The sequence below is a fragment of the Coregonus clupeaformis genome, unplaced genomic scaffold (genome assembly GCF_020615455.1).
Source record: "Coregonus clupeaformis isolate EN_2021a unplaced genomic scaffold, ASM2061545v1 scaf0613, whole genome shotgun sequence".
NCBI classification, from domain to species: domain Eukaryota; kingdom Metazoa; phylum Chordata; class Actinopteri; order Salmoniformes; family Salmonidae; genus Coregonus; species Coregonus clupeaformis.
Window position 1 is genome coordinate 202,870 of NW_025534068.1, and position 14,396 is coordinate 217,265.

Consider the following 14,396-nt stretch of genomic DNA (forward strand, 5'->3'; position numbering starts at 1 on the left):
GGCTACACGCTACATCGGCAGGACAGAACGGCTGGCTCCGGTAAGACAAAGGGTGGCGGTCTCTGTATATTTGTAAACAACAGCTGGTGTACAAAATCAAATACTAAGGAAGTCTCGAGGTTTTGCTCGCCTGAGGTAGAGTATCTTATGATAAGCTGTAGACCACACTATTTACCAAGAGAGTTTTCAGCTATATTTTCATAGCTGTCTATTTACCACCACAAACCAATGCTGGCATTAAGATTGCACTGAATGAGTTGTACAAGGCCATTAATCAACAGGAAAACGCTCATCCAGATGCAGCGCTCCTAGTGGCCGGGGACTTTAATGCAGGGAAACTTAAATCCGTTCTACCTAATTTCTACCAGCATGTCAAATGTGCAACCAGAGGGAAAAAAACTCTAGACCACCTTTACTCCACACACAGAGACGCATACAAAGCTCTCCCTCGCCCTCCATTTGGCAAATCTGACCATAACTCTATCCTCCTGATTCCTGCTTATAAGCAAAAACTGAAGCAGGAAGCACCAGTGATTCGGTTAATAAAAAAGTGGTCAGATGACGCAGATGCCAAGCTACAGGACTGTTTTGCTAGCACAGACTGGAACATGTTCCGGGATTCTTCAGACAGCATTGAGGAGTACACCACATCAGTCACTGGCTTCATCAATAAGTGCATCGATGATGTCGTCCCCACAGTGACCGTACGTACATACCCCAACCAGAAGCCATGGATTACAGGCAACATCCGCACTGAGCTAAAGGGTAGAGCTGCCGCTTTCAAGGAACGGGACTCTAACCCGGAAGCTTATAAGAAATCCCGCTATGACCTCCGACGAACCATCAAACAGGCAAAGAGTCAATACAGGTCTAAGATTGAATCATACTACACTGGCTCTGACGCTCGTCGGATGTGGCAGGGCTTGAAAACTATTACAGACTACAAAGGGAAGCACAGCCGCGAGCTGCCCAGTGACACAAGCCTACCAGACGAGCTAAACCACTTCTATGCTCGCTTCGAGGCAAGCAACACTGAAGCATGCATGAGAGCACCAGCTGTTCCGGACGACTATGTGATCACGCTCTCCGTAGCCGATGTGAGTAAGACTTTTAAGCAAGTCAACATTCACAAGGCCGCTGGGCCAGACGGATTACCAGGGCGTGTACTCCGAGCATGTGCTGACCAACTGGCAAGTGTCTTCACTGACATTTTCAACATGTCCCTGACCGAGTCTGTAATACCAACATGTTTCAAGCAGACCACCATAGTCCCCGTGCCCAAGAACTCTAAGATAACCTGCCTAAATGACTACCGACCCGTGGCACTGACGTCTGTAGCCATGAAGTGCTTTGAAAGACTGGTCATGGCTCACATCAACAGCATAATCCCAGAAACCCTAGACCCACTCCAATTTGCATACCGCCCCAACAGATCCACAGATGATGCAATCTCTATCGCACTCCACACTGCCCTTTCCCACCTGGACAAGAGGAACACCTACGTGAGAATGCTATTCATTGACTACAGCTCAGCATTCAACACCATAGTGCCCTCTAAGCTCATCACTAAGCTAAGGATCCTGGGACTAAACACCTCCCTCTGCAACTGGATCCTGGACTTCCTGACGGGCCGCCCCCAGGTGGTAAGGGTAGGTAACAACACATCTGCCACACTGATCCTCAACACGGGGGCCCCTCAGGGGTGCGTGCTCAGTCCCCTCCTGTACTCTCTGTTCACCCATGACTGCATGGCCAGGCACGACTCCAACACCATCATTAAGTTTGCCGACGACACAACAGTGGTAGGCCTGATCACCGACAACGATGAGACAGCCTATAGGGAGGAGGTCAGAGATCTGGCCGTGTGGTGCCAGGACAACAACCTCTCCCTCAACGTGACCAAGACAAAGGAGATGATTGTGGACTACAGGAAAAAAAGAGGACTGAGCACGCCCCCATTCTCATCGACGGGGCTGTAGTGGAACAGGTTGAGAGCTTCAAGTTCCTTGGTGTCCACATCACCAACGAACTATCATGGTCCAAGCACACCAAGACAGTCGTGAAGAGGGCACGACAAAGCCTATTCCCCCTCAGGAGACTAAGAAGATTTGGCATGGGTCCTCAGATCCTCAAAAAATTCTACAGCTGCACCATCGAGAGCATCCTGACTGGTTGCATCACCGCCTGGTATGGCAACTGCTTGGCCTCTGACCGCAAGGCACTACAGAGGGTAGTGCGTACGGCCCAGTACATCACTGGGGCAAAGCTCCCTGCCATCCAAGACCTCTATACCAGGCGGTGTCAGAGGAAGGCCCTCAAAATTGTCAAAGACTCCAGCCACCCTAGTCATAGACTGTTCTCTCTGCTACCGCACGGCAAGCGGTACCGGAGTGCCAAGTCTAGGTCCAAAAGACTTCTCAACAGCTTCTACCCACAAGCCATAAGACTCCTGAACAGCTAATCATGGCTACCCGGACTATTTGCACTGCCCCCCCACCCCATCCTTTTTACGCTGCTGCTACTCTGTTAAGTATTTATGCATAGTCACTTTAACTCTACCCACATGTACATATTACCTCAACTACCTCAACTAGCCGGTGCCCCCGCACATTGACTCTGCACCGTTACCCCCCCTGTATATATAGCCTCCCTACTGTCACTTTATTTTACTTCTGCTCTTTGTTTTTTCTCAACACTTTTTTTTTTTTGTTGTTGTTTTATTCTTACTTTTTTTGTTTAAAATAAACGCACTGTTGGTTAAGGGCTGTAAGTAAGCATTTCACTGTAATGTCTGCACTTGTTGTATTCGGCGCATGTGACCAATAAAATTTGATTTGATTTGATTTGATTTACAGTGTGTAATTTATTGACGGTCCCTAACTAGCCCCGGAGATGGGCTATCCAAAGTCAAACCAACTTTGCCACGGTTGCACACCAGCCAGCTGAAGCTAATTGGCTAAATCATTTACATTTACATTTACGTCAATAATTTGGCGAACACACACACACACACACAAGACACTCAAACCTCACCCAGAAACCAACTGGCGTTTTGAATTGAGTCATTTCTTAATGAACCAAATCTAAAAGGAGGCCGAATCAGGAAGCGCTCTCTCTCTTTAACTGTGTGAATGATCCCTCTAATAATGTCCTTACTCCCTAACCCTCTGTCACATGTAGCCTGTGGGAGATACTGTCTAACCCTCTGTCACATGTAGCCTATGGGAGATACTGTCTAACCCTCTGTCACATGTAGCCTATGGGAGATACTGTCTAACCCTCTGTCACATGTAGCCTGTGGGAGATACTGTCTAACCCTCTGTCACATGTAGCCTGTGGGAGATACTGTCTAACCCTCTGTCACATGTAGCCTGTGGGAGATACTGTCTAACCCTCTGTCACATGTAGCCTGTGGGAGATACTGTCTAACCCTTTGTCACATGTAGCCTGTGGGAGATACTGTCTAACCCTCTGTCACATGTAGCCTGTGGGAGATACTGTCTAACCCTCTGTCACATGTAGCCTGTGGGAGATACTGTCTAACCCTCTGTCACGTGTAGCCTATGGGAGATACTGTCTAACCCTCTGTCACATGTAGCCTGTGGGAGATACTGTCTAACCCTCTGTCACATGTAGCCTATGGGAGATACTGTCTAACCCTCTGTCACATGTAGCCTGTGGGAGATACTGTCTAACCCTCTGTCACATGTAGCCTGTGGGAGATACTGTCTAACCCTCTGTCACATGTAGCCTGTGGGAGATACTGTCTAACCCTCTGTCACATGTAGCCTATGGGAGATACTGTCTAACCCTCTGTCACATGTAGCCTATGGGAGATACTGTCTAACCCTCTGTCACATGTAGCCTATGGGAGATACTGTCTAACCCTCTGTCACATGTAGCCTATGGGAGATACTGTCTAACCCTCTGTCACATGTAGCCTATGGGAGATACTGTCTAACCCTCTCTCTCTTCTTTTGTTTGTCACTGGTCATATTGTAACCTCTCTTTTCCCTCTACCAATTTTTCTGCCCTCTGTCCATCTTCCCATTTTATTCTCTCTCTCTCTGTCTCTGTCTCTGTCTCCCTCTCTCTTTCTGTCTCCCTCTCTCTCTCTGTCTCCCTCTCTCTCTCTGTCTCCCTCTCTCTTTCTGTCTCCCTCTCTCTCCCTCTCTCCCTCTCTCTCTCTCTCTCTCTCTCTCTCTCTCTCTCTCTCTCTCTCTCTCTCTCTCTCTCTCTCTCTCTCTCTCTCTCTCTCTCTCTCTCTCTCTCTCAGACACAAAGAAAGAGAAGAAGAAGAAGTCTGGCTTCAAGTTGTTTGGTTGGAACAAGAAGGAGGGATGATTCCATGGGGACGGACTCTGGGACACACTGTTACACTGCTTTAGATGTGGTTATTACGGTTTGATAGTTGATGTATTGAAGTCTGTTAACTCTCTGATTCATTATTACTGTTGGTTATAGTTGATGTATCGAAGTCTGTTAACTCCCTGATTCATTATTACTGTTGGTGATAGTTGATGTATTGAAGTCTGTTAACTCTCTGATTCATGTGTCTATAATACACTCCTGACTTGTGACCCATCATTCTCATCCATGTACCCACACTGTCCTCCCGGTGTCAAGCTGACACGCATTACAACACTACACACAGCACATCCACACTGTGTCTGTCTGTCTAATGTGTGTGTGTATGTGTGCTCGTGTATGTGTGTGTGCGCTTGTGGTTAGTTAATCTGTAGGATGGGGATTATGTAGGGTTTAGAAGATATCAAAGGAACTATGGCCTCGCTGTCTAATAATGACTCACTGCTAATGGCTTACATCACTCACTCAACCGTGTGTGTGTGTGCCCTCGCCCATGTCTACAAGCTACAGAGAGAAATAGTGTTTTGTTGAAGAGGGGTCAGCCAACTCTCTTCTTATGACATAGTAATCATCATGTTTCTCTATAGCTTCATCTATCCATGTGATGGTTTATGTTATCTTCTGACTCCAGATCAGATGTTAGCTCTGTAAGCGCCCCCTAGTTCATGTTTTATAATGTTATGTCCTGACTCCAGATCAGTGATGAGTGTCTTATGAGCTTTTATTAAGCAGCGTTTTGCATTGATCAAAGTTAATGTGTATAAATGCTGACCCTTCAGCCGAAGGGTTTTTATTCAGTATAAGAGACTTGCTTTTACCACATCACATTACTATTCTGTTAATGATCACATTCCTATTCTGTTCTAATGATCAGCATGGTGCCTTAGTGACGTCACATTCCTATTCTGTTCTAATGATCAGCATGGTGCCTTAGTGACGTCACATTCCTATTCTGTTCTAATGATCAGCATGGTGCCTTAGTGACGTCACATTCCTATTCTGTTCTAATGATCAGCATGGTGCCTTAGTGACGTCACATTCCTATTCTGTTCTAATGATCAGCATGGTGCCTTAGTGACGTCACATTCCTATTCTGTTCTAATGATCAGCATGGTGCCTTAGTGACGTCACATTCCTATTCTGTTCTAATGATCAGCATGGTGCCTTAGTGACGTCACATTCCTATTCTGTTAATGATCAATAGTTGAGACAGAAATGTGCCCAGTTTTAGTATTGTGGAGAAACTATGAAGTGAATGATTTGACCAGGAAATGGATGCGTGAATTATTTGACCAGGAAATGAATGAGTGAATGATTCGATCCATATTGGATTTGAGAATGAATGTGCTGTTCAAAATGGCTGATACCTGAGTCGTCATTGAGGGGAGAATTTCTAAGATAACGGCACTTTTAATAAATGGCAAGAGTGACTGTTTTCTTTTTAGATGGTTGTGGGAGAATTTAGATCAATTCTTATGCGCTTTTATGATTCGAGGCAATTGTTAAACGTCATTTTTTTGGGGGTATAATTTGTGAGCTGATTTGTGGTTTATGAGAATGGAGGATTGTCTTTCTAATTCAACACACTGATATTAAATGAGCTGTAATAAACTGTGGAATGCAGACTACAGTTGGACGACCGTCGGACCAAAACCACTAAAAGCTAATAACTGATCCTGTGTTCCCTCTATGTTCCCATGTGTCTCCCTTTATGGACTGTCCTGTATCTATGCACTGTTTATTTCTGATATCGCCATTTTTTTCTTTCAATAAATTCAATAATGATGGAAAATGTTAATTTTGCCCTGGTGTTCAATATTTCGAATTCGTCACGTTATATATACTCAGTACCAGTCAAAAGGTTTGGACACCTGCTCATTCAAGGGTTTTTCTTTTCTTTTTTACTATGTTCTACATTGTAGAATAATAGTGAAGACATCAAAACTATGGAATAACACACATGGAATCATGTATTAACCAAAAAGTGTTAAACAAATCGAAATATATTTGAGATTCTTCAAAGTAGCCACCCTTTGCCTTGATGACAGCTTTGCACACTCTTGGCGTTCTCTCAACCAGCTTCATGAGGTAGTCACCTGGAATGTTATTCCAACAGTCTTGAAGGAGTTCCCACATATGCTGAGCACTTGTTGGCTGCTTTTCCTTCACTCTGCGGTCCAACTCATCCCAAACCATCTCAATTGGGTTGAGGTCTGCTGATTGTGGAGGCCAGGTCATCTGATGCAGCACTCCATCACTCCTTCTTGGTCAAATAGCCCTTACACAGCCTGGAGGTGTGTTGGGTCATTGTCCTGTTGAAAAACAAATGATAGTCCCACTAAGCGCAAACCAGATGGGATGGCGTATCGCTGCAGAATGCTGTGGTAGCCATGCTGGTTAAGTGTGCCTTGAATTCTAAGTAAATGACCAACCGTGTCACCAGAAAAGCACCATCACACCACCTCCTCCATGCTTCACGGTGGGAACCACTCATGCGGAGATCATCCATTCACCTACTCTGCGTCTCACAAAGACATGGCGGTTGGAACCAAAAACTTCAAATTTGGACTCATCAGACAAGGACACAGTTCCACCGGTCTAACGTCCATTGCTCGTGTTTCTTGGCCCAAGCAAGTCTATTCTTCTTATTGGTGTCCTTTAGTAGTGGTTTCTTGGCAGCAATTCGACAATGAAGGCCTGATTCACGCAGTCTTCTCTGAACAGTTGCTGTTGAGATGTGTCTATTTGAACTCTGTGAAGCATTTATTTGGGTTGCAATATGAGGTGCAGTTAATTGTCGATTTCTGAGGCTGGTAACTCTTAACGAACTTATCCTCTGCAGCAGAGGTACAGTTGAAGTCAGAAGTTTACATACACCTTAGCCAAATACATTTAAACTCAATTTTTCACAATTCCTGACATTTAATCCTAGTAAAAATTCCCTGTCTTAGGTCAGTTAGGATCACCACTTTATTTTAAGAATGTGAAATGTCAGAATGTATTATTTATTTCTTTCATCACATTCCCAGTGGGTCAGAAGTTTACATGCACTCAATTAGTATTTGGTAGCATTGCCTTTAAATTGTTTAACTTGGGTCAAACGTTTCGGGTAGCCTTCCACAAGCTTCCCACAATAAGTTGGGTGAATTTTTGGCCCATTCCTCCTGACAGAGCTGGTGTAACTGAGTCAGGTTTGTAGGCCTCCTTGCTCGCACACGCTTTTTCAGTTCTGCCTACACATTTTCTATAGGATTGAGGTCAGGGCTTTGTGATGGCCACTCCAATACCTTGACTTTGTTGTCCTTAAGCCATTTTGCCGCAACTTTGGAAGTATGCTTGGGGTCATTGTCCATTTGGAAGACCCATTTGCGACCAAGCTTTAACTTCCTGACTGATGTCTTGAGATGTTGCTTCAATATATCCACATAATTTTCCTTCCTCATGATGCCATCTATTTTGTGAAGTGCACCAGTCCCTCCTGCAGCAAAGCACCCCCACAGCATGATGCTGCCACCCCCGTGCTTCACGGTTGGATGGTGTTCTTCGGCTTGCAAGCAACCCCCTTTTTCCTCCAAACATAACGATGGTCAATATGGCCAAACAGTTCAATTTTTGTTTCATCAGACCAGAGAAAATTTCTCCAAAAAGTACAATCTTTGTCCCCATGTGCAGTTGCAAACCGTAGTCTGGCTTTTTTTATGGCGGTTTTGGAGTAGTGGCTTCTTCCTTGCTGAGCGGCCTTTCAGGTTATGTCGATATAGGACTTGTTTTACTGTGGATATAGATACTTTTGTACCTGTTTCCTCCAGCAACTTCACAAGGTCCTTTGCTGTTGTTCTGGGATTGATTTGCACTTTTCGCACCAAAGTACGTTCATCTCTAGGAGACAGAACGCGTCTCCTTCCTGAGCGGTATGACGGCTGCGTGGTCCCATGGTGTTTATACTTGCGTATTATTGTTTGTACAGATGAATGTGGTACCTTCAGGCATTTGGAAATTGCTCCCAAGGATGAACCAGACCAGGTCTATAATTTTTTTCTGAGGTCTTGGCTGATTTCATTTGATTTTCCCATGATGTCAAGCAAAGAGGCACTGAGTTCGAAGGTAGGCCTTGAAATACATCCACAGGTACACCTCCAATTGACTAAAATAATGTCAATTAGCCTATCAGAAGCTTCTAAAGCCATGACATCATTTTCTGGAATTTTCCAAGCTGTTTAAAGCCACAGTCAACTTAGTGTATGTAAACTTCTGACCCACTGGAATTGTGATACAGTGAATTATAAGTGAAATAATCTGTCTGTAAACAATTGTTGGAAAGATGACTTGTGTCATGCACAAAGTAGATGTCCTAACCGACTTGCCAAAACTATAGTTTGCTAACAAGGAACTCGTGGAGTGGTTGAAAAAATAGTTTTAATGACTCCAACCTAAGTATATGTAAACTTCCGACTTCAACTGTAACTCTGGGTCTTCCTTTCCCGTGGCAGTCCTCATGAGAGCGCTTGATGGTTTTTGCGACTGCACTTACCGGTTTGACTCACCATGTCTTAAAGTAATGATGGACTGTCGTTTCTCTTTGCTTATTTGAGCTGTTCTTGCCATAATATGGACTTGGTCTTTTACCAAATAGGGCTATCTTCTGTATACCAACCCTACCTTGTCACAACACAACTGATTGGCTCAAACCATTTAGAAGGAAAGAAATTCCACAAATTAACTTTTAAGAAGGCACACCTGTTAATTGAAATACATTCCAGGTGACTACCTCATGAAGCTGGTTGAGAGAATGCCAAGCGTGTGCAAAGCTGTCGTCAAGGCAGAGGGTGGCTACTTTGAAGAATCTCAAATATAAAATATATTTTTATTTAACTTTTTTTGGTTACTACATGATTCCATATGTGTTATTTCATAGTTTTGATGTCTTCACTATTATTCTACAATGTAAAAAATAGTCAAAATAAAGAAAAACCCTTGAATGAGTAGGTGTGTCCAAACTTTTGACTGGTACTATATATTAATATGGTAACCGTGAAGCACTTGGTGACAAATGTTTTGTCGGAAGTGTTTGTTGAAGATGATTAGCTACTGTAAATCACTTGGTGACAGAGTAACAATGAGTTGTGACGTTTGAGTGTTGCGTAAAAGAGACTGCAGTACCAGCTCTGGCCACCAGATGGTAGCACTCACCAGCTCTGTCTCTTCCCTCAGCTCATCCAGGGTTCATCTGTTGGCATCTAGGTAGAGGCCTGATACTCTGACACTAGGAGAGGGATACGCTGCATCCCAATAATATCTCATTTTTCCTCAAGTGTTCACAACTTCCCCCAAATGTTAACGCATTAATTTGATGGAGGCATGTGTCTTCTACCAGTCATTTCTAACTGTCATTTCTAACTGTCATTTTCTTTCAAATCAGTGAAGGGAAGTTAACAAGTGCACACTTTGGAAGTAAAGACCGATAATTGGTACGTAGCTAGTCTCATATTGTCACTCACAAACACTATGAATGGCAGTTACAGAAAAGGTGGTGTTCTGAGTTAATTAAGGTGTGTGTCCATCTACCCTTCAAAAGCAGCCCCTGGCTCTTCTGCAATGAAGGACTAAATTAGTGTCAGAGGGTGTAGCCTACCAAACAAATAGGCTCTGTCCAAATGATCTCTCGTTCCTTCCAAAGTGTGCACTTGTTCACTACCTGTTATGAGAATGATTTACTCTCAATGGTTATACTCAACTATTTCAGTGTCTCTGTACGTTTCCCAAAAGGTTGTAAGTCTTTTGGATCAAGAAAAGGACAGAGTCCCAGTCTGCATAGTCAGGTCTTTATTCATTGAGAATTCTGCCCCTCACAATGAGGAACACCATTATATACACACACACATTCTTTGTCCCGAGAGACACTCCCTGACTTAGTTTCACAATATCACAACATAACAACAACAATTTCGCTCTTCATCCTCTTTCATAAGCTTTTCTGATTTCTCAGACTAGACTTCCTCATTCCCCACAACAGTTATGTTCTAACCCCATGATTGAAACCGCAACCGTTACTCTTTAGCAATGGTACCTAACCTGTTTACCCACTATCTGGAGACAACAGTCTAAGCCTATAATGAAGAACATTTTTGCTTTATCACATTATGCAATATTGGTTAATTAGTACATCATAATTAAAATAAGAACATTTCACAATTCTATTTAAGGGTGGAACACTTACTCATTACTTTTAACATGTATATATTTCATTTCTATATCACTACCCTTCACTCATTTGAAAGGAAATGACTGGTATCAGAAATATGGTGGAGACTCCCACTAGCCCCTGCCTCCACCAATCCAATCATTTTAGATTTGTGGGAAAGTAGTGAACGAGTGTACACTTCAGGAGGAAGGAGAGATCCGTGCTGCTCTGCTGTTTGTTGCTACTTGGCTACCTGCCAAACTATTCACGTTTTACTTTTAATAAACGTTTAATTAATCTCTGTGTTCAACAAATTTACCAACTTTTTAGTTTTGTCCTCACTCATCTTTTTCGTTAAACTTTTTCACCCCGGACGTTTATCCCGAGACAGAAGAGTCACTTTCCTGTGCGTTTAGCTGCCAACTTTACGTTATTTTCCCTTTTTCCATCGCAACTTTTTTCCCTTATTCAACTTTTTTCACTCCGGACGCTTCATCTGGACATGGTTCATCAACATCTTCAACAGCCGAAGCTAAGTAGTAACATTAACATGATGTCTTCTAATTGCAGTCGCTGTACTCATAATATACAGGAGAATTCTCGCCTTACGGCGAGAATAGCTGTGCTACAAGCCCAGCTTCAGACGCAATCGTTAGGCAAGAGTAATATCAGTGTAGGAAAGGAAGAAACAGCGTCTGTGCCACCAGCAAGTACAGACAGTAACGTTAGTATAAATCCCCCCGCACAGTCCCCGCAGCCGGACAACTTTCTCATGGCTTCTGGAGGGAAATACTGTTGGAATGCTCAACCGGTGTCGCTCATTCAGCCGACAGAAACCTTCAACCGGTTTTCCCCATTATGTAGCGAGTCGGAGTCTGAGTCTGAGTCTTCTCTAGTCTCTACTCCTCCCGTTACGGGGTCTGAGACTCCGAAGGCTCCCACCATTAGCTCTGACAAATTGAAAACCCTAGTCATTGGCGACTCCATTACCCGCAGTATTAGACTTAAAACGAATCACCCAGCGATCATACACTGTTTACCAGGGGCAGGGCTACCGACGTTAAGGCTAATCTAAAGATGGTGCTGGCTAAAGCTAAAACTGGCGAGTGTAGAGAGTATAGAGATATTGTTATCCACGTCGGCACCAACGATGTTAGGATGAAACAGTCAGAGGTCACCAAGTGCAACATAGCTTCAGCGTGTAAATCAGCTAGAAAGATGTGTCGGCATCGAGTAATTGTCTCTGCCCTCCCAGTTAGGGAAGTGACGAGCTCTACAGCAGAGTCTCAGCACTCAATCGCTGGTTGAAAACTGTTTTCTGCCCCTCCCAAAAGATAACATTTGTGGATAATTGGCCCTCTTTCTGGGACTCACCCACAAACAGGATCAAGCCTGACCTGCTGAGGAGTGACGGACTCCATCCTAGCTGGAGGGGTGCTCTCCTCTTATCTACCAACATAGATAGGGCTCTAACTCCTCTAGCCCCACAGTGAAATAGGGTGCAGGCCAGGCAGCAGGCTGTTAGCCAACCTGCCAGCTTAGTGGAGTCTGCCAATAGCATAGTCAGTGTAGTCAGCTCAGCCATACCCATTGAGACTGTGTCTGTGCCTCGACCTAGGTTGGGCAAAACTAAACATGGTGGTGTTCACCCTAGCAATCTTATTAGGATAAAGACCTCCTCCATTCCTGCCATTATTGAAAGAGATCGTGATACCTCACATCTCAAAATAGGGTTACTTAATGTTAGATCCCTCACTTCAAAGGCAGTCATAGTCAATGAACTAATCACTGATCATAATCTTGATGTGATTGGCCTGACTGAAACATGGCTTAAGCCTGATGAATTTGCTGTGTTAAATGAGGCCTCACCTCCTGGTTACACTAGTGACCATATTCCCGTGCATCCCGCAAAGGCGGAGGTGTTGCTAACATTTACGATAGCAAATTTCAATTTACAAAAAAAAAAATGACGTTTTCATCTTTCGAGCTTCTAGTCATGAAATCTATGCAGCCTACTCAATCACTTTTTATAGCTACTGTTTACAGGCCTCCTGGGCCATATACAGCGTTCCTCTCTGAGTTTCCTGAATTCCTATCAGACCTTGTAGTCATAGCAGATCATATTCTAATTTTTGGTGATTTTAATATTCACATGGAGAAGTCCACAGACCCACTCCAAAAGTCTTTCGGAGCCATTATCGACTCAGTGGGTTTTGTCCAACATGTCTCTGGACCTACTCACTGCCACAGTCATACTCTGGACCTAGTTTTGTCCCATGGAATAAATGTTGTAGATCTTAATGTTTTTCCACAAAATCCTGGACTATCGGACCACCATTTTATTACGTTTGCAATCGCAACAAATAATCTGCTCAGACCCCAACCAAGGAGCATCAAAAGTCGTGCTATAAATTCTCAGACAACACAAAAATTCATTGATGCCCTTCCAGACTCCTTCTGCCTACCCAAGGACGTCAGAGGACAAAAATCAGTTAACCACTTAACTGAGGAACTCAATTTAACCTTGCGCAATACCCTAGATGCAGTTGCACCCCTAAAAACGAAAAACATTTGTCATAAGAAACTAGCTCCCTGGTATACAGAAAATACCCGAGCTTTGAAGCAAGCTTCCAGGAAATTGGAACGGAAATGGCGCCACACCAAACTGGAAGTCTTCCGACTAGCTTGGAAAGACAGTACCGTGCAGTACCGAAGAGCCCTCACTGCTGCTTTCGATCATCCTACTTTTCCAAATTAATCGAGGAAAATAAGAACAATCCAAAATTTCTTTTTGATACTGTTGCAAAGCTAACTAAAAAGCAGCATTCCCCAAGAGAGGATGGTTTTCACTTCAGCAGTGATAAATTCATGAACTTCTTTGAGGAAAAGATCATGACCATTAGAAAGCAAATTACGGACTCTTTGAATCTGCGTATTCCTCCAGGGCTTAGCTGTCCTGGATCTGCACAGCTCTGCGAGGGCCTGGGATCGGGAGAGACACTTAAGTGTTTTAGTACTATATCTCTTGACACAATGATGAAAATAATCATGGCCTCTAAACCTTCAAGCTGCATACTGGATCCTATTCCTACTAAACTGCTGAAGGAGCTGCTTCCTGTGCTTGGCCCTCCTATGTTGAACATAATAAACAGCTCTCTATCCACCGGATGTGTACCAAACTCACTAAAAGTGGCAGTGATAAAGCCTCTCTTGAAAAAGCCAAACCTTGACCCGGAAAATATAAAAAACTATCGGCCTATATCGAATCTTCCATTCCTCTCAAAAATTTTAGAAAAAGCTGTTGCGCAGCAACTCACTGCCTTTCTGAAGACAAACAATGTATACGGAAATGCTTCAGTCTGGTTTTAGACCCCATCATAGCACTGAGACTGCACTTGTGAAGGTGGTAAATGACCTTTTAATGGCGTCAGACCGAGGCTCTGCATCTGTCCTCGTGCTACTAGACCTTAGTGCTGCCTTTGACACCATCGATCACCACATTCTTTTTGGAGAGACTGGAAACCCAAATTGGTCTACACGGACAAGTTCTGGCCTGGTTTAGATCCTACCTGTCGGAAAGATATCAGTTTGTCTCTGTGAATGGTCTGTCCTCCGACAAATCAACTGTACATTTCGGTGTTCCTCAAGGTTCCGTTTTAGGACCACTATTGTTTTCACTATATATTTTACCTCTTGGGGATGTTATTCGAAAACATAATGTTAACTTTCACTGCTATGCGGATGACACACAGCTGTACATTTCAATGAAGCATGGTGAAGCCCCAAAATTGCCCTCGCTAGAAGCCTGTGTTTCAGACATAAGGAAGTGGATGGCTGAAAACTTTTT

General features: G+C 43.7%; 1 protein-coding gene across 1 annotated transcript in view; it reads left to right on the forward strand.

Moving 5' to 3' along the window:
- LOC123485215 (MICAL-like protein 2) overlaps window positions 1-6,166 on the forward strand; it is a 47,721-nt gene extending 41,555 nt beyond the window's left edge. Inside the window, exon 18 of the mRNA XM_045216121.1 lies at window positions 4,277-6,166. Coding sequence (XP_045072056.1) covers window positions 4,277-4,344 — 68 coding nt within the window. The 3' untranslated portion in view covers window positions 4,345-6,166. The remainder of the gene's footprint in view (window positions 1-4,276) is intronic.
- The last annotated feature ends 8,230 nt before the right edge of the window (window positions 6,167-14,396 follow it).